Source organism: Adiantum capillus-veneris, chromosome 26 (genome assembly GCF_014529385.1).
Source record: "Adiantum capillus-veneris isolate H3 chromosome 26, ASM1452938v2, whole genome shotgun sequence".
Lineage (NCBI taxonomy): Eukaryota > Viridiplantae > Streptophyta > Polypodiopsida > Polypodiales > Pteridaceae > Adiantum > Adiantum capillus-veneris.
In genome coordinates this window covers 85,885,418-85,911,538 of record NC_140956.1, presented here as the reverse complement: position 1 = coordinate 85,911,538, position 26,121 = coordinate 85,885,418, and the positions used below count along the sequence as shown (strand labels likewise).

Genomic DNA, 26,121 nt, shown 5'->3' with positions numbered 1-26,121 from the left:
CAAGAAACTACATGTAAATCCATAGTCTGCATGAAAGAATTGGTAAAGCATCTGACTAACTGCGCATCTTCTTGGAGGCAGCTGGGCCATCCAAGGGGTGAGCTTCGGGCGGTAGGAAAGCAACCCGCAAGCCCTCTCTAAAATATGGTGTCTCATTGCACCAACTGCGGACCTCAGCTTGTTTACATTGCATTACCGATGCTGCAGCTTTGACACCCCAAATGCGCATAGACATAGGAAGCACCACATCTGAGGATACATGAATGACCATAGGCAATGAATAGCAAGCATAAACATCACTCCATTCCATAGCACCAATACAGGAAGGGAAGTGTGGAGACAGTACATCCGGAGCAGAAGTAGACAACCATAAATGAAGCTGAGCCATAGATTGGGCATGCACAAAATGTAGAACCTGATCCTCAGACCATTCCTGAGCTGCGTGGAATGGAAGGAAAAAAGAATGGGTGGGCTGAGAGCGACTGCCTATTAAAGAGGGAACACAACCTAGCTTGTGATGCATAAGGTAGAGCTGCACCCGCAATGGTCCTTCTGAGTCACCGCACATTTCAGCCCGATGAGTGCCCCAGGAAAGAGGGCAGGAGCTGAGAAAACTGCGTGGGACGTAAGTATAAGCGGCTGAGGGAGGGGGAGGACCAGAAGGTGGAGGGGGGGGAGTAAGGGCGAGAGGAAGAGGAGAAAAAGGGAGAGGTAATAGCGGGGAATGATCCATCTGCATGGGAATAGGGACCTCGGGAAGAGGGGAAGGAGCGGGCGGGGGAACGGCAAGTGAAGGAGGAGCTGGTAGCAGAGGTAAGTGATCCTGTGCTGAAGAAGAAGAATGGCGAGGAGAAGCAGGGGGTAAGGGGTGGGTGGAAACTTGAGAGGGAGCAGGAGAGGTAACTCTGGGGGCTGCATGCGTTGTAGGTTGCTGACGAGGACGGAAGGAATGATTACGACCCACTGTCTGCCATGCAGTCTCAGTAGGAACTGAAGCGGAGGGAGGAACATGGAGGGTCGAAGCTCGAGGAGCACCTGCAGGCTGCTGAGGTGCTCGAGTAGTAGTAGGAGGAACCGGTTGTTGACGCTGACCACGTGGCTGAGCATGAGTGCCACGAGCCGGCTGTTGTTGTCGCCGATGGCGTGGCAGGGTGAGGCAATCTCGTGCCAAGTGTCCCATCTCGTGACAACGTAAGCACTGTCCTGGGCGGCCAGTGACTACCATTCGGCAAGAGTAGTCTCGATCGCGCACTGCCACAGTAACTGTATCTGGTAATGAAGTATCCCCAAACACCAGGACCTGTATGCGAGGTGGACCAGATGAGAAGATGCAGGATCCTGGGACTACTGTGCCAAAATGAGCAGCAATCATCTGAAGGAGATGCTCATCAATAAAATGGAGAGGCATATCCGGGAAGGAGAGCGTCAAAGGGAATCTGGGAATAAGGTGTCGACTGTCAAACTCCTCAGTAGTAAACTCGGGATACCACCTCGTCAAGTATATCATCCGGCGATCAGAGAGCATCGGAGAGCGAGCCAGGAAAGCTGAGGCAGTGGCGGGATTTGAAAGATGTACCATGAATATGCCCCTGCCAAGGAATGTAAGCTCCGAAACCCGTCCCTGAGTAGTGCCCAATGCAGTCTGACACCAATCACGTATAGAAGAGCGAGGTGGAGACTGTCCAATCATCCGACCAACCAAGGCATGCTGTGCCAAGTGTTGTATTTTGGAGTCAATGCGTGTCAACAGGTCGCCAGTACAGTCCACGCGACAGGCAAGTGGTGATGAAGCGCCATGTGTAGCACTCGAGACCGGCAAAGCCGCCATGAAGAGTGGGCGAGACTGGCAAACGGGAAAAGCAAGACCCAAAAGGAAGCTTGGATTCTTTCTCTCTCTCTCTCTCTCTTTCTCTCTTTCTCTTGCAGGCGGTAGAGAGATGCTCTCAGTAATGGTTGGGACAGTTAGCGTTTACGGGATTTCACGGAATTAGGGTTGACGGAATTAGGTTTTATAGGATTATGGTTTACGGGATTAGGGTTTCGTGGAATTAGGGTTCTGCAGAGGTCGCGCGGCAGGCAGAGCTAGGCTTCGCACAGGCAGCAGGGCTGATTTGCGCGCGCAGCAGGGCAGGGATTTCGCGCGCAGACAAGCCAGCAGCAGTAGATCGTTGCAGGTCACGACAGTGCAGCAGCAGAGCGCGCGCAGGCAGTGCAGCAGCAGAGGTCGTGCAGTAAGGGTTTCGCGGCAGCGCAGGCAGTGCAGGCAGAGGTCGCGCCCCTCTCTCTCTCTCTCTCTCTCTCTCTCTCTCTCTCTCTCTCACATATGAGAGAGGTAATGCCAGAGATTCAAGCGGCAAGGGAGAAGGGAAAGACGGTCTTCTACACAGATGGCCGGGTGGTGATTGTAGAGCGGCGCTCCACATGACGGTGCGAGACCTACGGGACCACACTCAAAGTTGCCACCTGGAATTGTAATGGATCTATGCGCCTTGATGTGGGTGCTTTTGAGGATAGTTTTACGGGAAGAGACATTGTCTTCTACTCTGAGACACATCAAGCCCCGGGGCAATCTATGCCTCACATTAGTGGATATAGATGGGAGACAGCCTGTAGACAGGAGACACGATCAGAGCACAGAGGGCGGGGTTATTCAAGGAGGAGTTGCAGCCATTGATACATATAGCCCGTAGGGATGAGCAAGCTAGGTACATGTGGGTGAGATTGAGAGCAAAGACAGGCAGATATATTTGCATTGCTATTTGCTACTTTCCCCCGAGTACGTCAGTTTATGCACCACCCAGAGGACAGTCCCCCTTCTCTATTCTGGATGATGACATATGGGAGTTCTCTAGAGATGGTGAAATCATCATTCTAGGGGATTTCAATGCTAGGACTGCCCATCATCAGACAGTATTTTATGATACTTCAGAGGAGATACTGAGAGAGTTGGATGTTGCAGAGACGGGCCTATCCAGACTATCACACAGTATGGATGACACTTGATAGACATGGGGACTGCACATGGATTGGCCATCTTGAATGGCCTACAGAGATTTCCCGTTGCGGGGGGTTTTACATTCTTTCCACACAGACATGGAGCCAGCACAGTGGATTATGTCATGGCACAGCCGAGCCTCATCTCTAGTATCCAGGATCTCACGGTTGGACCCATACATGTTGGTATGGCAGTGGATCATGCTCTTGTGTCGCTGACCGTTTCTTTTCAGTTTAGTGTAGCGCACAGGCTACGGGCAGCAGCCCCTACTCGCTACACCTTCACGCAGGAGACGGACTCTGTATACATAGATGGGATCTACAGACGCCTGTGCACAGAGGAGCCAAGGAGACCTCTGGAGGAGCTTACTACTATACTTACACAGACACTACATGATGCAGCACATACCCACATACCCAGCCTGAGCAGAGACGTCGCTCGGGGAGCATGCCCCAGAACAGTTGGTATGATGAGGAATGCCGGGACACTAGACCTAGACTTCAGAGGGAGGTGCTTTTGGGGGACATCACTCACAGGCAGTCACAGATTGACTTCCGACACCTAGTGCGGCGGAAGAAGAGGGCATTTCTGGCTCGCGTAGAGCAGGATCTATACCAGCTATTCTTGAGTCAGGACTCACGTGAGGCATGGAGGCTCTTTCATGAGCACCCCCCCCCCCCCCCCGCCATCACTTCTGCAGAGGCCTGGGGCCAGTATGCATCATCTCTGTACACAGTTCCTTAGCAGCCCCCCCCTTCCCGACTCCCCCGATCCATGCCCCACACATATGTGCTTTTTTCACCCTGAGATGGTGAGGAAGGCCATTGACAAGATGAGGACTAAGAGAGCATATGATCATGATGGCTTAGTGGCTGAGCATTTCACGCATGCCAGAGATTTACTAGCATAGCTTCTAGCAGTTATGTTTAACCGTGCCATGTGTGAGGGCTTGCCTGATACTTGGAGCCTATCTACTAGTGTACCTATCTTCAAGTAGGGAGACCCTATGGAGCCTGGGAACTATTGCACTATCATGATTGGACACACATTGACACGGTTGTACGCATCTATTCTTGAGCAGCAACTGAATACATGGGCAGAGAAGGAGGGGATACGCGCAGCCGGGCAGGCAGGTTTCACGAGGTGTTTTTCTACTCTTGACCATATCTTGACACTCAGAGCCATCATTGAGGAGGCCAGATCGCGTGGGAGACGGATCTATCATAGTTTTGTGGATTTCCGCAAAGCATTTGACACAATGCCCAGAGCTAGCTTTATGCGCAGATTACAGCAAATGGGAGTACCCACAGAGCTCATTTGGGGGGTCATGGCATTATACAGGTCAGTAGTGGGGCATGTACGCACCCCCGAGGGTCTATCCACACCGGTTTACTCCACTATTGGGGTGAAGCAGGGCTGCCCGCTCTCTCCTACTCTATTTCGTATGTATGTAGATGAGGTTTCTGACTACATTGAGAGAGATGGTGATAGAGGTGCACAGCTGGCAGGGACATGGATTCTACTATTGTTATATGCTGATGATATTGTGTTGATCTCCGACTCTCCGGAGGGCATGCAATGTCACTTGGATGCTTTGCATAGGTTTGCCCAGGAAAGTGGTTTGTCCGTCAACCTTGGTAAAACCAAGGTCATGGTATTTAATACCACCCCACAGTGGATCAGGAGGTCAGCGCCCGCCTTCACATACTCCCAGGAGAACGTGGAGTATACAGAAGCTTACACTTACCTTGGAGTGGTTTTTAGTGGGCCAGCATTTTCATTGAGGAGGGCAACAGAGACTAGATTGACCAGAGCCCATGCAACATTGGATAGATTGGAAAGGATGTGTTCACAGGTTCAGTTTCAGGAGCCTCGAACAAAGCTCCGGCTCTTTGACACTTTGGTGGCTTCTGCATTGCTTTATGGAGCTGAGATTTGGGGACCTTCACTGGATCATCACGGGAGGACAAGCCTGTAATGGGTCACTCCGTCTTGATGTAGGTGCCTTTGAGGATAATTTCACTGGGAGAGACATCATTTTCTATTTTGAGACGCATCAAGCCCCTGGGGAATCCATGCCACAGGTGAGCGGATATAGATGGGAGACACCTGCAGACACTGGAGACCTATAGCAGGCTACAGTGTCACTTTTAGAGGACACACAGTTAGCACAGTTGGTCTGGTCTGGTTCACACTGGACAGACTCTCTGGGCTAGCAGTGACACGTGGCAGGGATACGGACGGTGGTCTAGTGGACATCGTGGCCAGGTCACCACCACCACTCAGTTTGAAGATGGACTTAAGTGGCTGACATCTATGAGCCGTTGGTGGATCTTCTTGATATATGGTCGAGCGTCGTCGTCTAGAGTAGCGAGTCTATATACACAGTACGTCTACACCATCCCTGCACATCTGAGCCTCGACACCTCCATTGTACCCGTGAGTTCTGGGTTGGAGCTGAGTGTGTTGCCACGTCAGAGTCTATATCAGTTCTTTGAGATAGTCGAGTCCATATATTCTGGTCTGCTACAGTGTCTCTGCGTTGATTAGCTGTTATTTATTGTTTCTTGTGTTTTCATTCTGTTTTCCTCGTCCCTGATCCAGCCTGGTGGTCTAGTCACTTGCCCTGGTCTAGTAGAGTCTAGACCTGTGTGTTCAGCCAGTTAAAGGTCTTCTTGTCCAAAGCTTGGTTGGGTTTGTGGTCGCTGCATGACACATACAAGGCGGTCATTAGAGCGTCAAAGTGCACTACTCAGTCCTCTGAAGTACTACAACAGAAGACGACCCTTGGTACCTAGTAGAAGTCCACCAACCTCATCACCCATACCTCCACATACAGCATCACCCATTCCTCCATCCGGTTCCACATCGTCCAGGTCACCTTCCCCACTAAAGCTCTCTCCTATTTTGTTATGCAGGCTATTGAGCAACGGGCTCCTGAGCAAGAGGCCATGGAGGCGTTGACCAGTGTTTTGGCCAAGGTAAATATCAAGTTTCCTACCTTCAAGGGACTCTCCTCAGAAGATGCAGACGACCATGCAAGGAGGTTTATATCTCTCTGTAGAGGTCGTGGTCTTAATAGAGAAGATGCTTATTTGGTACTCTTTCCATCTACCTTGGATGGCTTAGCAGATAAATGGTACAGTCAGTTTGCATAGAACCATTTAGCATCTTGGGCAGCTTTAAGACAACAGTTCTGTGCAACGTTCAAGCCAGGTGACTACAAGGAAAAGGTTTTGGATGAGTTGGCCAACATGGTGCTCCAGCCAGAGGAGACTTTTGCAGAACTCATGACTAAAACCAAGTCTCTGGTTGCCAAGCTTCCTCAGCAACCAGGGAAATTTATGGTTAAGAAGTGGGTGGAGAAGGCTCTTCCCAAAACTTCCCAGCAAAAACTCCGTGAGAGTCTCCGACCTGACGCCACTCTGAAGGAGTTTGTCGCGGCTGCTACTAGGATAGAGGGAGCTAGGAAGCTGTTCTCCCCTCAAATAGAGACCCCCTCGGTGTTTTCGGAAAGTCCTTTTGATCCATTAACTTCTTTACGCAGGGAATTGGAAGCCCTAAAGTTACAGCGAGCTCTTCAAGAGGAGAAATCAATCTCTCTCAGACAGGAGAAGGCCCCACATCACGAAGCTTTGGATCAAATCAAGAGGGAGCTAGAAGAGCTTCGGTCTCAGCAGGAGACTAAGGCTATGGTATGGTGCAGCTCGTGTCGCTCTCCAAGACACCCTCCACAGAAATGCCCCCTTTGGGTTTATTGCCACTTCTATGAAAAGTCTGGAGACGAGACAAGGACTGCTACTACCTCAAGGGAATGCGACAAATACAATAAAGTCTTGGTCCTACTCTTCAACAAGGGCCAGCACCTGCATCCAACATGGTTTCTCCCTGTGACCATCCACACCATATGCCACCTTTATTGACAGCCCCTCCTATGCAAGGTATGCAAAGTACTTTTCCCTCTCAGAGCTTTTATCATACCCATGCTCCCTCACCACCCCACAGCTTCTATGCCTCCACCTCCAGCTCCATGCACCAGGAACAAGGACCACCTCGCCCTTCGACTCGGCCACTGAATCGGCCCATTTTGTGCTACAGATGCGGGGAATATGGTCATTACCAAAGCAAATGTCCTCTACCCGAAGGGTCCCTCCCTGCCGTCATTGCCATGAAACGAAGGATCACTACAGTAAAGATTGCCCTAAACTTCGTGCATCCGCAGCTGCGAACCCAAGTCAAAGCCAAAATGAGTTTACCTTTCCCAAGCTCAATTTGACAGCAGTGAGCCCCGCTCCTCAACCACCCCCTTCCGTCCATGTGGTTATCACTAAGAGAAGTTACAGTTGGTAGAGGAGCCAGCGGGCGTCCTCACCCGGGCCCAGAGAGCCGCTCTCAGTCTTAGCATTCCAGCAAGTTCAACTCCCCCACACATTCTCACACCAGTAAATACCCTGCCTTCAGCTGTTAACAAGCCATCCCCCAATGCCATGAAAGAATCCAAATCTTTGCTCTCCGATATTGATGAAGCTTTCTTGACAGCAGTTTTCGATCTACAAAAGATCAAGTTACCAGAGAATCCATTGGTAGAACAGGAAAAGCTTACAGCAGAGACAGTCTTGAAGAACACCTTCCAACAAGTGTCTCTATATGACATGCTGCGACTATATGCGACTTTTAGAAGTGACACCCTTGCTGTTATTCAGTCACTTTACCCCGGAGCAAGTCCTAGTAGCGGGCACCTCCCAGTGCGACCATCAGAGTCCTATATGATATCCAATCCCGTTGCTCTCCTCACTGGTTATAGAAGCCCTCGCCTGACAGTGTCCGTCTTGGGGTAGCAATTTTCAGGAGTAATTATAAATGGTGGATCTGGCATCAATATGATGCCTTAGTTCACTATGATGGCTTTAGGCCTGCAGTCTACTCAACCTGCCCCTTTCACAGTAACATTGGCCAACCAAAGGACAGTATACCCTGTGGGCATAGTGGAAAAGGTGCCTCTACAAGTACAAGATTTCACTTTTAGTTTGGACTTTGTTGTGATTCGTCTTCCACAGGTGGAGGGCGGATTTCCCTTGCTCATCGATAGACCATGGCTGCGACACACTAAAGCACTTCATGATTAGGGAAACGATGACATGTGGATACACACTCCTGGCTCCCTGATGCAGCTCATTCGCCTAGGAGGAGGCATGGATCCCGTCGTGCAACATAGTTCTTTGTCCCTAGCAACCAGCCTTCAATTGGAACAGCCTACTCCACCTGACGGGTCAGACGAGGATCTGTTAGAGTGGTTGGATGCTACCAAACCTATGCCTTGTTATGGAATCTCTATTCACTCTTTGCCTGAAGGTACACCCTCTTCCAATGTTTCCACAGTAACTAAACCTAATGAGCCAGCTCAAAGGTTGAAGGTCATACAAGCTACTCCTGATGCGCCCCTGGTGGAAGCCTTTGAGTTTGGTGAGCCTATGAAGAATCATAGAAGCGGGAAGAAATCTCCTCTACAAGAGTTCACACCCCCTCAAACATCAGCCCCATTGGTGTCTGTTTCTCCGACCAGAACAAACCTATCCACTGTGTCTAGCGAACTCCCTTCACAGAGCCCGTCCTGCTTGATGAATTCCCTGCTCCTGATAGTTGTCTTGCTCATAATAGTTCGCTCTATCCTCAACCCGCACCGTGCTCATAATGGTCTGCTCCCTCCTCGCCCTTACCCAACCCCCAACTCGTCCCCTCTTCGAAATTGGTCCCCCCAACTCTCCCCAACCCTCTCCCAACTCGCCCCTCCCCCACCCCTCTCTCAACTCGTCCCCCCTCTCTCCCAACTCGCCCCTACCCACCCCCTCCCTTGCCCTCGCCCCTATCTAGCCCCCACTAACCAGCCCTCGCCTCCTACCCACTCACCCTCACCCCCTACCCGCCCCTAGTTCCCCCTCACAGCCCTCGCGAGTCGCTCCTAGTCCCCCTCTCACCCCCTCGCCCTACCCTCCCCTTCACACCCCCTCACCCCTAGTCCCTCCCCCTCGCCCCCCCCCCCTCACCAACTCTCGCCCCCCTCGTCCCTCTACCCACTCAGCTCTCGACCCTCTCCCCCCCTCACCCCTGCCTACTCACCCCTCGCCCTAACCAGCCCAGCTCTCGCCCCACCCACCCCCCCCCCCCCCCCCCCCCCCCCAAACCCACCCTCGTCCCTGCCTAATCACCCCCTCGCCCACCCTGCCCAGCTCTCGCCCCCCTCGTCCCCCTACCCACTCAGCTCTCGACCCTCTGGCTCCTGCCTACTCACCCCTCGCCCCCTAACCAGCCCAGCTCTCGACCCCCCTAACTCACCCTCGTCCCTGCCTAATCACCCCTCGCCCACCCTGCCCATCTCTCGTCCCCCTACCCACTCAGCTCTTGCCCCTGCTTACTCACCCCTCGCCCCTAACCAACCCAGCTCTCGCCCCCCCCCTAACTCACCCTCGTCCCCCTGCCCACTCAGTGCTCACCCCTCGCCCCCATCCCCCTGCCCAGCTCTTGCCCCCCTACCCACACCTCGCCCCTATCTAGTGCCAATCCCCCCCCCCTTCCCACCTCACCCTCGCCCCCAACTTTGGGCAAGCTTGTACGTCTCTCTCTCTCTCTCTCTCTCTCTCTCTCTCTCTCTCTCTCTCTCTCTCTCTCTCTCTCTCTCTCTCTCTCTCTCTCTCTCTCTCTCGCCATGCCTGCCAGCCACCCTCCTCGCCAGCCTCGCCAGCGCTGCCCAACCGCGCAGCCCCTCCACCCCCTGTAGCTGTCCACGCGCCATCCCTGTGGCTGCCTACACGCTGCTGCTGCTATTTCATCCCCTACGCGCGCCACTGCTGCTGCACCCGCTGTGGCTCCTGCTGCGACTGCACAGTGCCAAGACTGTAGCACCTGCCGCTGCCCCACTGCACCGGGCCCGCTGCCTCACTGCTGCAGCAAGGCTATTGCCACTGCCGCTGCCCCACTGCACCAAGCCCGCTGCCCCCAACCACACACACACACACACACACACACACACCACATCCCCCCTCTCCACACACACATTCACACTCACATTCAGCCACATACATCTCCACACAACCACAACCACATTTATTCTCATTCTCAACAATGACGAAGGGAGTGAGCAAGAAAGAAATGGGGAAGGAGATGAGCAAACTCGACGACAAGATCAAGGAATACTAGAAGTCATCGGATACCACTCTCAACACCATTATCAACCGGATCTCCAAGCTAGAGAAAGAAGGGGAGACCTATATCAAAGAGAGGGAAGCATGGAAGAAAGAGAAGGAGAGATGGGAGATGGAGAAGGAGCAAGAGAAGGAAGAATGGCGGAAGAAACAAGAGGAATGGGCCAAAGAAAGAGAAGACATGAGGGAGCAAATCGAGCTCCTCAAAGCCTCGATTGCATTCCTCACCCCCGAAGAAGGCGAGATGCACACGGACACGAAGGAAGCCCTCAAACAAGAACTCACCAAAGATTTGACCGCTAGTATCGAGGACAAATTGCAAGCTACTAAAAATGGGTGGGTCGAAGTAGTCAAGAAGAACATCAAGAAGGAAGGAAGTTCTCATTGTGCACACTACCCTTGAGGAAGAGAAGATGAGACAAGCCCGACGCCTCAACATTCGCGTCACGGCATTTTAGAAACAGAAGGCGTCACCCCCGAGCTTGATGGAAAGGCTTTATGCAAGAAACTCGGACAGAAGGAAGAGGAATCACCCCCTTTCCTCAAAGCTTGGAGAGCGGGAAAAGATCTCACAAGGAAGAGGGCCCTCATCCTACACTTCTCCTCCGCAGAAGCACGGTCAACTTTCCTTCGCAAGAGGGTGATCTTGAGAGGACTCAACGGACCACCTATCTACCTAGACGATGATCTCACACCAATGCAAGTGACACACCGACGCGCATGCATGCCTAGAGTACACCAAGCTCGCAAGGAGGGGAAGAGGGCTTCATACAGAGATGGCCGAGTCATCATTGATGGCAAGGCGGTAACATGGGGACTTCGACGACCGAGAGCTACTCTCCACCATGGAGGATACAAGGGCAGAGAGGATCTCTAGAGATACCACCACACCCACACCATATGGGAGACACCTACTTCCCTTGGGATCACAGGACCCTCTCGTTATTTATAACGGGAAGGCACAATGGCCATCATCCGGCGGCCTGACTTGTATACCACCATCAGTAGCCAGTGGAGGTAGCACAATTGATTACATTATCAGCTTCAGAGAGGCAGCCCATTTGCTCACATCTCTCACCATCCCACCACTACATATTGGGGCTAAGCACGCATATCTCGCCCTATCTCTCACTGGCTCACCGATCCCACATACACCACCTACATCCACACCACACACCACTATACACTTCACACATGAGCTAGCCAGAGTTTACTCATCACATGTATATGAGGGGATCTACACCCTCGATCCACACACACCACTCTCTAGACTCACTAGCCAGCTCTCACCAGTCTTACACACCTCAGCCCTCAGCTGCTTTCCACACACTACCCATAGTGGCCAACCCCCACTCTCTGGGACGATACCCCAGAACCGATGGTACGACGAGGAGTGCAGAGATCTATACAGACAGCTACGGGCTCAACAAGCCTTAAAGGAGATCACCGAGAGCGAGGTCACGCGACAAATAAAGGCCATTACACGCCGTAAACGGCGGGCCTTCGAGGAGGCGCAGGAGCTTGAGTTATACCACCTTCTCATGAGTACAGACTGCGCCACAGCATGGAGGATTCTCAGTGAGCCACGCCCGACCACCCCCCTGGAGGACCCCCAGGTCTGGCATGATTATGTCGAGCGCTTATACCAGATACCTGGGCAGCCACTGATCCCAGCACCATCTGATCCTCAACCTACCACCTCGACTTCCTTCACAACTAGCATGGTAGAGAGGACCATCCGACGCCTTCCACATGGCCGCTTAGCAGATCACACTGGACTACAGAGTGAGCACCTGATATATGCAGCAGACACCCTCTCTCCCTTGATAGCACATCTCTTCAACCGCGCTTTGGTTGAGGGACTACCAGAGGAGTGGACTATGCACACCATCTTGCCTATCCACAAATCTGGCGACACCCTGGACCCAGGGAACTACAGGACTATCATGATTGGTCACACATTGGCCAAATTGTACGGGGCAGTTCTTGAGGCAGAGCTTAACACACATGCAGAGGCATCAGGGATACGCGCACCAGAACAGGTAGGCTTTCGACGCACTTTGTCGACTATCGACCACATCTTCGTGCTTCGCTGCCTGATTGATGGAGCGAAAGCACGGAAGAGGAGACTCTACTGCTGCTTTGTGGATTTCCACAAGGCTTTTGACACTATCCCTAGAGAGAGACTCTTTCAATGCCTTCAGGAGCTACAGATACCATGTGAGATGATATGGGCCATTCATTATTTATATGCACGGGTCTTGGTAGAGTGCGATGCCCAGGTGGACTATCGGATTCCATTGCTAGCACCATTGGGGTGAAGCAAGGATGCCCCCTCTCCCCTACTCTATTTGGTCTCTACATCGACGAGATATCAGATTACATTCTACAAGCAGGCGGAGCGGGATCAGACTTAGCAGGTATACCAGTCCATATTATGCTCTATGCTGATGATATCATTCTAGTTTCTGAGACACAGGAGGGACTACAGACAGCCACCTACGAGCCTTGGATGATTTCTGCACACATCGAGGGCTCACAGTGAACCTTGACAAGACCAAGGTCATGATCTTCCACACCTCCAGGACAGTTCGGAGCAGAGCAGTACTCACGCCAGTAGGCGGGCAGGTCGATGTGGTTGATTCATATGTATACCTGGGGGTGACTTTCACTGGCACCCCTGCCAGATTTTCCATGGCCCAGGCAGCCCGAGACCGGCTTACACGAGGATATGCAGCACTGGCCACCTTGGAGCGCAGATGCCATCGGGCCCACTTCCAAGAGCCTTGCACCAAGGGGTGGCTTTTTGACACTCTAGTCACACCTGCCATGATGTATGCAGCCGCAGTATGGGCACCAGGGCTATCAGCATCTCTATGGTCACAAATAGAGCGCCCACAGATCATCATGATCTCTCGTTTTCTCCACAGCAAACCCTCAGTACCACATGACATCATCAGAGCAAAGCTAGTTGCACCTCCGATGCTAGTAGAGGCCCTCTTTCAGACAGTTTGTTTCATCCAGCACATGCGAGAGCTCCCACCAGACAGACTCACTTGCAGAGCTTTTGAGGCATCGATACACCTGCATCAGGAGGGGGACATGAGGGCATGGTACTCACAGGTCAAAAGAGTGGTTTACATCCCACGGCTTGGACATCACGGATCTGCCTCCTTTTCAATATTATCTTGACTCCCCTCACATACGCCTCTCACACACCGAGAGGAATCGAGCTCTCCGACAGGATCTCTGGCAGCTATACATCAGGAGACATGGATCACACCCAGAGAGTCTCTTCCTACGAAGAGACAGTACTACAAAGACCACTTCCTGACCATTCTAGCAGATGGGTTCATCCAGAGACCGAGATACATGGATGTCTACATGCCACATAGAGCACGGGTTGCCATTGGACAGCTCAGAGTATCATCACACCAGCTAGAGATTGAAGCAGGGAGAGTTGCACATGTTCCCTGAGCAGAGAGGATATGCAGACTTTGCATAGTAGAGGTTGAGAGCGAGGAGCATTATGTATGCAGATGTAAAGCATATGAGGAGATTCGAGGCAGATATCCGACCTTGTTTGCAGATCAGCCCACCCTACATCAGATTTTTGAGTCCAGAGACCAGCGGCAATTCGGCCGCTTCCTCATGGACGCACAGCAGCATCGGGACTCCCTCCTACAGGCGGCATCAGGTGCGAGAGATGAGCGCCAGACACAACTCAGGGACTTTTTTCAGAGGCCCACAGTAGCACCATCACCTCCGACCATCCAGAGAGGAGTGACTATACAGCAGGCTGAGGAGGTCCGAGCTCGCAGACGCCCACGTACCCATGGACGTAGGGCACCTCGCCTACACCAGAGAGAGATTCAGGAGATCGAGGAGCACTACTATAGATCTTTGGAGGAGCGACTTGCCTCCTCCTTGGGTACATTTTCTTCGTGAGAGATCTCCTTGTTTATTTTCCTTATATGCCTTGCGACGCATATTTCGTTTCTTAATAGTGAGATCTTCATATACAAAGCATTTTGTATCCCTCAAATAGATCCAACTATTATCAAGGATAATCTTTCGTTTGGTCTCATCCGGCATGGCGCATACAATTGGCCATTCTCCCGAGCGACGAGCTCCTTGCTTCCCCACTCTATGTGCTCCATAGACCATAACTTCGGACATGCCAAAGTGGGTTTTAAAGAAATCTTTGATAACAATGGCAAGAGAAGGAGGTGTCTCCAACTTCTCTTCGGGAATTCCACGAATAACAATTGAAACAGTTTACGTTGACTGTTTCAAGGGTTTTTTTCTAATTTTGGGAGGTTTGATGCCACCACCATGCCGAGCCTCTCTGTCTCTCTCCACCTCTCTCTCTCTCTCTCTCTCTCTCTCTCTCTCTCTCTCCAATCCCTATAATGACTATAACTTTGGATTAATTGCTCTACACATATTCAATCCCTTCAAGAACTTTGACTACTAAATCCCTTGGACGACTATGACTACGAAATGTTTGATGTCTAAGGATACCCAAATGTAAACTTCACAGCACGTCTACCCAATCCCTGCACATTTGAGCCTCGACACCCCCATGGGCCATTGTACCCTTGAGTTCTGGGCTGGAGCTGAGTGTGCTGCCACGCCAGAGTTTGTATCAGTTCTTTGAGATAGTCGAGTCTATATGTTCTGGTCTGCTACAGTGTCTCTGTGTTGATTAGTTGTTATCTATTGTTTCTTGTGTTTTCATTCTGTTTTGAGTGAGATGTCACGCACATTGCACTGACGAGCACCCACTGTAGAGAGCACGACACACTATCCGCGCTAAAAGACCAGATCGGAGCATCGAGGATGGGGCTCAAGGGGGGGTGGGTAGTTTTATCATAGTAAAACCGAACGGGCGGAACGGGGGGTAATCGTACTGAAACGGCGTTCCGGCCGGTTTTGTGCGCCGAAACGTGTCGGGAACGGAAAACCATTCCGGGTCCGAAACGTAACAAGGGAACGAGCGGAACGGGCGGAACAGGCATCCAGAACGGGCTGCCAGAACGGGCAGAAAAATTGAAAAAAAAATAGAGAGACAGAGAGAGAGTGAGAGAGGTGGCAATTTGGGGGAGATTTCAAACCTCTCAAGACTAACACAAGGGAGGGGCGGGGGGTCCTTTTTTCTTTAAAAGCTATCAATATGGCTCAAGCGGAAAGGGCAACCATCAACATGGCTCAAGCCTCAAGTCTCAAGCGCCATCAATATGGCACAACTTACAAGCTTCATTGGCTGGGAAGGTGGGTATCCTTGCCATCCTCTCCTAGATATACCTAGATGAATCCAGGATAAGCCCAGATTCACCCTTAAAGGAAAGTGCAAGATATAGACCCATGGTAGTCACCCACAAGACAATATAACCATCAACTCCATCATGCATAGTATTGACTAAATACCACATCCCCACTAATGTCGTCAGTGCCCAATAGTGGGTGTAGAACTAGATAATCCAAACCCTTAACATTGATATATATAGCGCGTAAGGATGAGGGGAGGCTAGGTACACGTGGGTGAGGCTAAGGGCAGAGATACGTAGATACCTCTACATTGCTATTTGCTACTTTCCTCCTAATAAATCAGTATATGCATCACCTAGAGGACAGTCACCCTTTGCTATTTTGGATAATGACATATGGGAGTTTTCCAAGGATGGTGACATTGTCATACTAGGGGACTTCAATGCTAGGACTGCCCATCACCAGACAATGTTTTATGATACTTCCGAGGAGATGCTTAGGGAGCTGGACGTTACAGAGATGGGCCTATCCAGACTATCACAAGATGATGAGTACATTGAGTATAGCAGAACTTGATAGATATGCACATAGATTGGCCATTTTGAATGGCCTACAAAGAGTTTCAACAACTGGAGGTTTTACATGCTTTCCACATCGACATGGTGCTAGTACAGTGGATTATGTTATGGCCCAGCCATGTCTCATTCCATTCTTTCAGGATTTCATGGTGGGCACTAGGCCAATTGGAGTAGCAGTTGATCATGCTATCTTCTCTTTCACTCTTACGTTTCAGCTCAGCACAGCTCCATTAGGAGAGGTCCCCACGCACACTCGGTATACCTTCATGAGGGAGACCGATTTTGTGTATATGGATGAGATATACAGGCAGCTATGCACTCACGAGCTGGGACGGCCACTAGATGAACTCACTCAGATATTGACAGGGACGCTCCATGATGCAGCATCAGGACATACCCCCACAACCAGCCTACACGGAGACGATCTGGGAGCATGCCCCAGAACAGTTGGTATGATGAGGAATGTAGAGAGACGAGGATCAAATTACAGAGGCAAGTGCTCATGGGTATTCACATAGAAAGTCACGGAGTATCTTTCGTCGCCTAGTGCGACGAAAGAAAAGGGCTTATCTATCTCAGCTAGAGCGGGATCTGTATCAGCTATTTATGAGTCAAGACTCAGGCAAAGCATGGAGGCTATTCTACGAGCATTCACCACCACCAGCGATCACCTCCACAAAGACATGGGGGGAATATGCTGCATCTCTCTACACAGCATCAGGGCAACCACCTTTGCCGAACCCACTAGAGACATGCCTTGAGACATGTACTTTCTTTACTGTCGAGAGGGTAAAGAAAGCCATTGACAAGATGAAGACAAGGAGAGCACATGATCATGATGGTCGCTTTACAGAGACTTGGAGTATGTCTACGATTGTGCCTATTTTCAAGTCAGGAGATCCCATGATTCCCTGAAATTATCGCACCATCATGGTTGGTCACACATTGGCTATATGCATCCGTTCTTGAGCAGGAGCTCAATACATGGGCAGAGCGAGAAGGCATACGAGCACCAGGGCAAGCAGGATTCAGAAGAGGTTTCTCCACTCTTGACCAAATTCTGACACTCAGAGCTATTACTGAGGAGGGTAGACACCATGGCAAGAGGATCTATTGTAGCTTTGTGGATTTACACAAAGCTTTTGACACAGTGCCGAGAGCCAGACTTATACGCAAACTACAAGACATGGGTGTGCCTATAAAGCTAATATGGGGTATTCTGGCTTTATACAGGACAGTGATCGGGTGGGTACGCACTACTAAGGGAATGTCTGACATGGTCCACTCCACTATAGGAGTGAAGCACGGATGCCCCCTATTCTCCGACTCTTTTTGGGATGTATGTAGATGAGTTTTCAGACTTTGTAGAACGTCGGGGAGACAGAGGAGCTGAGCTAGCAGGAACATGGATTCCGTTGTTACTATATGCTAATGATATTGTGTTGATTTCTGACTCTCCAAAGGGGATGCAGCGTCATTCAGATGCTTAGCATACATTTGCTAGCAACAGTGGATTGTCGGTCAACCTTGGAAAAACCAAGGTTATGGTGTTCAACACCACACCACAGTGGGTCAGGAGGTCAGCACCCACATTTACGTATGGCGAGGAGAATGTGGAGTACACAAATGCATATACTTATCTTGGGGTAGTGTTCGGTGGACAGGTGTTTTCAATGAGGAGAGCATCAGAAACTAGAGTGACGAGAGCATATGCAGTCTTGGGAGGACTGGAGAGGATGTGTTCACAGGTTCAGTTCCAGGAACCGCAACTAGTGACTTCAGCTATGCTCTACGGAGTTCATGCATGGAGACCCTCAGTAGACCATCATGGGAGATCTGGCAACACAAATGGATGGAGATATATGGAGAGGCCTTTGGTCTCTATGATCGCTCGGATGATTCGGGCTAAGGCCTCAGTGCCCCATGAGATTATCCGAGCCGAGCTAGCCGCCCCCCCCCCCCCCCTCGTGGTTGAGGCACTGACTAGATCCGTATCCTTAATACACAGTTTATGGGACCTTCCCAAGGATAGATATGCTCGGCTTGCCCTGGAGTCATCTCGACAACTAGTGCTACAAGGCGATACAGCATGTTCGTATGGATAGATGACAGCATGGTTTCAGCATGGATAGATTGCCTCCATTTCAATACTCCCTAAATGCACCCTCCCTGTCTCTCACACGGACAAAGATCACCAAACTCATACGCCAGGATCTGATTCAGCTAGATACCGGGAGCACATGGATACAGGCGACACAAGAGTTGGGCACCAAGATAGCCTTCTATAGAGAGCATCTTCTCCAACTCACGGGGTTGGTTTTGTGACTAGGCCTGCATACATGGATACCCACTTATCTCATGGGATACGATGCGCTATTGGGCATACATCAACTCCAAATCGAGACTGGCCGATTTTGAGGGGTACCAACAGGGGCCAGGATATGTCACATATGTCACTTAGAGCCAGAGACAGAGCTACACCACACATGTCATTGCCCGGCATACTATGAGATACGCGGCCGCTTCCATTGTCTGGTCAGAGAGGGTGTCGGACCATTTTCTAGAGTCATGAGATACGAGGATCAGAGATGTCTCGGATTGTTCCTGCTAGAGCTGCGCAGACTTAGGGAGAGCTTGTTGAGGACATCGGGGGAGAGACAGTCTCAGAGACGAATAACAGATTTCTTTACACCAGCTACGGGAGAGCCAGAGGAGCAGTCATCACAACTGATCTCAGAGCCCACCTACACTAGAGGTACGTGGATTGATTAGGCCATTGAGCTAGGCAAATCCAACGCCCACGACCTCGAGGGGTCTCCCACCATTGACGAAGGCTGCAACACAAGATACAAATCACTCTAGCTCGACATGCAAGACGCCCAACCAGAATACTGATCATGGAGGATGTTGATGAGATTCGACAACAACCGATGAGAGATTTCATTTGAACCCACCAAACCCCGCCCAGCCCCGCCCCCCTCCCCTCTATCCCCTTTCAATTCCGAATCAACGTAAGATTCATCCCCTTAGTGTTTTAGTGTTAGTTAGTTAGTTCTTTGTACTTTCCTTACTCATACATGGTATCAGATTCACCAATTGTAACTTTTTGGTCTCATAGGTCATTTTGGCCTTTCGAAGACGTTAATATAACATTTCATTTCATTTCATTTCTCTCTCTCTCTCTCTCTCTCTCTCTCTCTCTCTCTCTCTCTCTCTCTCTCTCTCTCTCTCTCTCTCTCTCTCTCCGTCTATACACCATGTACATTTGATTTGTCTCATAGGCCGATTTCGGCCTGACATAGACGTTAAAAATCTTTCTTTCTCTCTCTCTCTCTCTCTCTCTCTCTCTCTCTCTCTCTCTCTCTCTCTCTCTCTCTCGCTGCCCTGCGTGTCCGCGCGCTGCCCACCCCCAGCTGTAGCAGTTCGCGGCACAGCCGCTACTGCAGCCCCTGCCGCCGCTGCCATTCGCTGCCGACTCCCCCTGTTGCGTCGCTCCCGCCATTGCCCCCGCCTGCTGTTGCCGCCTGCTGCTGAACTGCCCCCCCCCCAGCCTCCCCCTCACGCAGCCCCTCCTCTCTCCCGATCACATAGCCATCTCTCTCTCTCTCTCTCTCTCTCTCTCTCTCTCTCTCTCTCTCTCTCTCTCTCTCACACACACACACACACACACACACACGGATACATACCCACACACACACTACACACATACACGCATACATACACGTACTCCCCTTCTCCCCTCTTCTTCACAATATGAAGAGAGGGTAGCTCCGAATACAGCTATGTCTTCCCCCATCATCAAGTCGCCGAAATCGACAATGAAGACAACCTTCATGCTCACGAACAAGAGGCTTGCACAATTGGAGAAGGACATGAAAGAATGGTGGATGGAGAGAGAGATATGGAGGGAGGAGAAAGCCACCTTCATCAAGCTATGGAACGAAGAAAAAGAGGACATGAGAGCGGAAATCCAAAACCTCAAAGAGGAGAAGGAGAGAAGGGCACGGGAGAACGAGAAGGAGAGGGAGAGATGGAGGAAAGAGCAAGAAGAGATGAAGGCACAAATCGACCTCCTTCATGCTTCCATCACATCCCTCACCCCCGAGGAAGGAGAGATTAAAGAGGAGGCTAAGGAAGCCCTCAAGGAGGAGATCACCAAAGCCCTCACCGCAAGCATTGAGGACAAATTAGAAGCCACCAAAGAAGGATGGGTCGAAGTGGTCAAAAAGAATATCAAGAAGGTAGCAAGAGAGGAAGCCCAAAAAGATGAGGTACTCATCGTACACACAACCATCGAGGAGGAGAAAATGCGACAAGCTCGCCGTCTCAATGTGCGAGTGACCGGCATCAAAGAAGAAGAAGGGTCCACACCCGAGAGCGATGGGAAAGCCTTATGCAAGAAAGTGGGATACAAGGAAGAAGAGATCCCTTTCTCCAAAGTTTGGAGAGCCGGCAAAGATCCAAAGAAGAGAGCTCTCATCCTCCAATTCGCCTCCGAGGAGTCTCGAACTTCTTTCCTCCGAAAGAGGGTCATCTTGAGAGGGCTAGAAGGCCCCCCGATTTATCTTGATGATGACCTCACAAAGATGCAACAAGATCACCGCCGCACGTGCATGCCTAGAGTCCACCAGGCCCGCAAAGAAGGGAAGAAGGCAGTATATCGAGATGGTAGGGTTATCATTGATGGCAAGACCATCGCATAGGGACTCGCGGCCTGTGGGACACACGAGGAGATTCATGTCACGGTTTGGAATTGCAATGGAGACCTATGGACACACCCAGAGAGACTTGAGGAGGTGATGAGAGGTCGAGACATCATTCTACTTACAGAGACACACGAGAGCCCAGAGAGAGGGTTACCACGGATACATGGTTTCCAATGGGAGTCTCTACATCGGGGATGTATGCGCCAGCACACCACTCGCGGTTCAGGAGGAGTGGCTATACTTTTTAGACAGGGGCTTCACAGCAGACTACAGATTGTTGCCCGGGACCCACAGGCCCGATACATGTGGATTCGCCTCGAGCTCTCACGAGACAGGATCGTCTACATTGCCCTTTGCTACTTTGCTCCCACAGGCTCCAGATTCGCCCCTATTGAGCAGGAGTCACCGTACGCATGCCTCACGGAGGAGATTATGGAGTACTCCACACTGGGTGAAGTCTTCCTTATGGGAGACTTCAATGCTCGTACGCGCAGTGAGCAGTGTGAGACATATGACCACGAGGACCCAGAGGCACTACACACTCTAGATGAGGAGGCCACTATGAGAGATACAGCAGACAGAGCTCCAGTCACAGCCTACGGACGACACCTACTTCGACTTGGCTCCCAGCACCGTCTCGTTATTTATAACGGGATGGCCCAGTGGCCCACCTCAGGGGGCCTGACTTGTATGCCACATGGAGTTACAGAGGGAGGGGGGAGTACAGTCGACTATATTCTGGGACCCAGGGAGGCTACACACCTTATCACATCCTTCACCATTCCACCCATACCCATCGGAGCCGACCACACATACCTCTCTTTCTCCATCACCGGAGATACCATCCCACATAGCTCCACAGCACACACTCCACACACCACCATCCATTTCACACATGAGCTAGCCTCTCTTTACTCAGCCGAGGTCGAGCATGGCCTATGCCTCCTCCACCCATCCACACCACTCTCAGTTCTCACATCACATATCTCTTCCGTTCTCCACACTTCAGCTATTAGCTCTTTTCCACACACCACCCACACAGGACGCACTCCCCCCCCCGGGACTATGCCTCAGAACCGCTGGTATGATGATGAGTGCAGAGAGTTATACCGACGCCTCCGTGCACGGCGAGCCTTAGGAGAGATCACAGAGAGAGAGGCCAAACGAGATATGAAGACGCTGACACGCCAAAAGCGGCGAGCATTCGAAGAGGCACAGGAGCTTGAGCTATACCGCCTATTCATGAGCATAGATAGCGCGACGGCATGGCGCACCCTGCGCGAGCCACGTCCGACCACAGCTATTGAGGATCCACAGATATGGCATGATTATGCAGAGCGCCTCTATGAGGTGCCAGGGCAGCCTCCTATCCCACAGCCACATGAGCCACGCCCCACGTGCTCCTCCTTCTTTACAGCAGAGATGGTAGAGAGGGCCATACGCCGCATGCAGCACAGACGATCAGCTGACCACACTGGATTACAGAGTGAGCACATCATTTATGCGGCCTCCACTATAGCCCCGTTGATTGCACATGTCTTCAACCGGGCTATAGGGGAGGGCTTCCCAGAGGAGTGGACACAGCACACCATAGTGCCTATCCACAAATCTGGCGACACCTTGGACCCAGGGAACTACAGGACTATCATGATTGGCCACACGATGGCCAAGCTATATGGAGCAGTACTTGAGGCACAGCTTAGCTGCTACGCAGAGACCGAGGGCTTACGAGCTCCAGGCCAGGCAGGTTTCAGACGAGCTTTCTCCACCACTGACCACATCTTCGTTCTGCGCTGCCTCATTGATGGGGCAAAGGCGCGGAAGAAGAGGCTTTACTGCTGCTTTGTGGATTTCCGCAAGGCCTTTGACACAGTCCCACGCGAGAGACTCTTCCAGCGCCTTCACAGCATTGGGGTACCGACAGAGATGATTTGGGCCATATATACTCTCTACGAGAGGGTGACGGGTCGAGTTCGTTGCCCAGGCGGCTTTTCAGAGACCATTGCTAGCACCATTGGTGTTAAGCAAGGATGCCCACTCTCCCCGACACTCTTTGGGCTCTACATCGACGAGATCTCCGATTACATACTACGAGCAGGGGGAGAGGGGAGCGACTTGGCAGGTACTCCGGTCCACATCATGTTATATGCTGATGATATTGTGTTGATTTCAGAGTCACCCGAGGGCTTGCAACGCCATCTTGAGGCCTTGGACGAATTCAGCACACACAAGGGGTTGACTGTGAACCTTGGCAAAACCAAGGTCATGATCTTTCACACATCCAGTGCAGTGAGGAGCGCTGCCACCTTCACAGCAGCAGGAGGACAGGTTGATGTAGTCACCTCCTATGTCTATCTTGGCATCACATTCACCAGCCTACCAGGACCCTTCACTATGAGGCAGGCTGCTGCTGACAGGCTCACCCGAGGATATGCAGCTCTGACCATGCTAGAGCGGAGATGCCACCAGGCACACTTTCAGGAGCCCCGCACGAAGGGCTGGCTTTTTGACACCTTAGTCACCCCGGCCCTGATGTACTCGGCGGCAGTATGGGCACCAGGATTGACAGATGACCAGTGGACACAGCTTGAGAGGCCACAGGTATGTATGATCTCACGCTTGCTCCGCAGCAAGAAGACAGTGCCACATGACATTATTAGAGCCGAGCTCGCCACACCACCTATGGTTGTAGAGGCATTATTCCAGACAGTCTGCTTCATCCAGAGGATGAGAGAGCTACCTCCTGACAGACTTACTCGTAGAGCATTCGAGGCAGCTATACAGCTATCAGAGAGTGGGCATGCGAGAGCTTGGTACTCACAGGTCAGAGCATGGTTTGAGGGACACGGTCTTGACATGGAGAGCCTACCACCATTCCAGTACGACCCCCACTCACCATCTGTTCACCTCTCTCGCAGTGAGAGAAACTTGGTATTGAGACAGGATCTGTGGCAGCTATACACTAGGAGAGTCTGGGAGTCACCTGGCTTGGGGACGAGGATGTCAGATTACAGAGACCAGTTTCTCACCATATTGTCTGGGGGGTTCATACAGAGACCACGCTATATGGACACATATATGCCACATAGCTCACGGGTGGCGATTGGTCAGCTGAGAGTGGCTTCACACAGGTTAGAGATTGAGATCGGGAGACACACTGGTGTTCCCAGGGAGGAGCGAGTCTGCAGAGCCTGCACAGAGGAGGTGGAGAGTGAGGAGCACTTTGTATGTAGATGCAGAGCATACACTGAGATCAGAGGCAGGTATGAGGCCTTATTCAGAGGACAGCCCACTCTCCGAGAGATCATGGACTCTCGAGATCAGAGACAGCTCGGACGTTTCTTACTAGAGATACAAAGCCATCGGGACACACTACTACAGCCACGCACAGCTACACAGACAGAGGGGAGACAGTCGCAGCTCACAGACTTCTTTCAGAGGATTGCCACCCCTACCTCATCAGATACTCAGAGAGGAGTGACACTCCCACAGGCGGAGGTGAACCGAGCTAGACGACGACCACGAGTCCCAGGCTACAGGGGCATGAGCTCCCACCACCGACAGATCGAGGAGATCCGAGCCCGGGAGTGCCGTGCCACTGAGGAGCGAGTAGCTCAGATGAGGGCCGACCCGACAGCTTTCATCCGGGTAGCCTTGGCACCAGCCCCGCCCATGTACCACATCTTACATCCCCCCATTTGTACAGGATGGAGCTAGAGAGCTTGATGCATTCTCATGATTGTACTACCTTGAGCATATAGACATGCATATACCCCTAGAGATAGAGCCCCATCCCTCCTCAGATACTCCATTACCTACATTCAGTTCAGTTTTGTATCAGTTTTGTTTCATTTGTCTTTCCGATAGATGGATGACATACACGCCATGTACATTTGATTTGTCTCATAGGCCGATTTCGGCCTGACATAGACGTTAAAAATCTTTCTTTCTTTCTTTCTTTCTTTCTCTCTCTCTCTCTCTCTCTCTCTCTCTCTCTCTCTCTTTCTTTCTTTCTCTCTCCGTCTATACACCATGTACATTTGATTTGTCTCATAGGCCGATTTCGGCCTGACATAGACGTTAAAAATCTTTCTTTCTTTCTTTCTTTCTTTTCTCTCTCTCTACATTGACAGAGATGGTGATAGAGGTGCACAACTGGAAGGAACATGGATCCCACTATTGTTATATGCTGATGATATTGTGTTGATCTCAGACTCTCCAAAGGGGATGCAACGTCACTTGGATGCTTTGCATAGCTTTGCCCATGAAAGTGGTTTGTCTGTCAACCTTGGTGAAACCAAGGTCATGGTATTTAATACGACCCCACAGTGGATCAGGAGGTCAACGCCCGCATTCACATACGGCCAGGAGACAGTGGAGTATACAGATGCTTACACCTACCTTGGAGTGGTTTTTTGTGGACTAGCATTTTCATTGAGAAGAGCAGCAGAGACTAGATTGACCAGAGCCCATGCAGCATTCGGTAGATTGGAGAGGATGTGTTCACATGTTCAGTTTCAGGAGCCTCGGATGAAGCTCTGGCTCTTTGACACCATGGTGGCTTCTGCATTGCTCTATGGAGCTAAGATTTGGGGACCTTCATTGGACCATCATGGGAAGACAGGTCGCACTGATGGATGGGGGGCATGGAGAAGCCACTAATCTCTATGATCTCACGGCTCATTAGAGCCAAGGCTTCAGTACCACGTGCCATTCTACGAGCAGAGCTAGCTGCCCCCCCACTAGTGGTTGAGGCGCTCACCAGATATGTCTCCTTCATACACCGCATCTGGGAACTTCCCAGAAACAGATATGCCCGCCTTGCACTTGAGTCCTCTCGATAGTTACCCATGTAGGGAGATACAGCATGCTGGTACAAGGAGATGATATCATGGTTTCAGGCGCATGGGTTCAGCATAGACAGATTGCCTCCCTTCCGGTACTCACTGGATGCGCCCTCTTTGACTCTTAAGACAATTCGAGATCACCAGGCTCATTCGCCAGGATTTGACTCAGCTAGACACAAGAGGACATGGATACAGCCAGCACAGGAGCTGGGCACGAAGATGGCTTTCTACAGAGAGCATCTCCTCCAGCCTTCGGAAGATGGTTTAGTGACGAGGCCCAAATACATGGACACCCACTTGTCTCATGGGATACGATGTGCTATTGGCCAGGTACGCACATCTTCACACCAGCTGCGGATCCGAGACTGAGAGATACAGCGGAGTACCAGCAGAGGCCAGGACATGCCCCCTGTGTCACACCAAGCCTGAGACAGAGTTGCACTACACATGCCACTGCCCCGTCTACTACGAGATACGAGGCCGCTTCCATTGCTTGTTCAGAGAGGGCTTTGGACCATTCTCTTG

At 51.3% G+C, this 26,121-nt stretch overlaps 2 protein-coding genes across 10 annotated transcripts in view; one reads left to right on the top strand and one right to left on the bottom strand.

Annotated features, from left to right (window-relative positions):
* LOC147423775 (P-loop containing nucleoside triphosphate hydrolases superfamily protein) overlaps positions 1-26,121 on the bottom strand; it is a 140,296-nt gene that overhangs the window by 58,453 nt on the left and 55,722 nt on the right. The window lies entirely within an intron of this gene.
* Positions 11,736-12,515, top strand: LOC147423776 (uncharacterized). The gene has a single exon (XM_086502361.1). It carries the CDS (start codon positions 11,736-11,738, stop codon positions 12,513-12,515), a length of 780 nt encoding a protein of 259 aa, XP_086358487.1.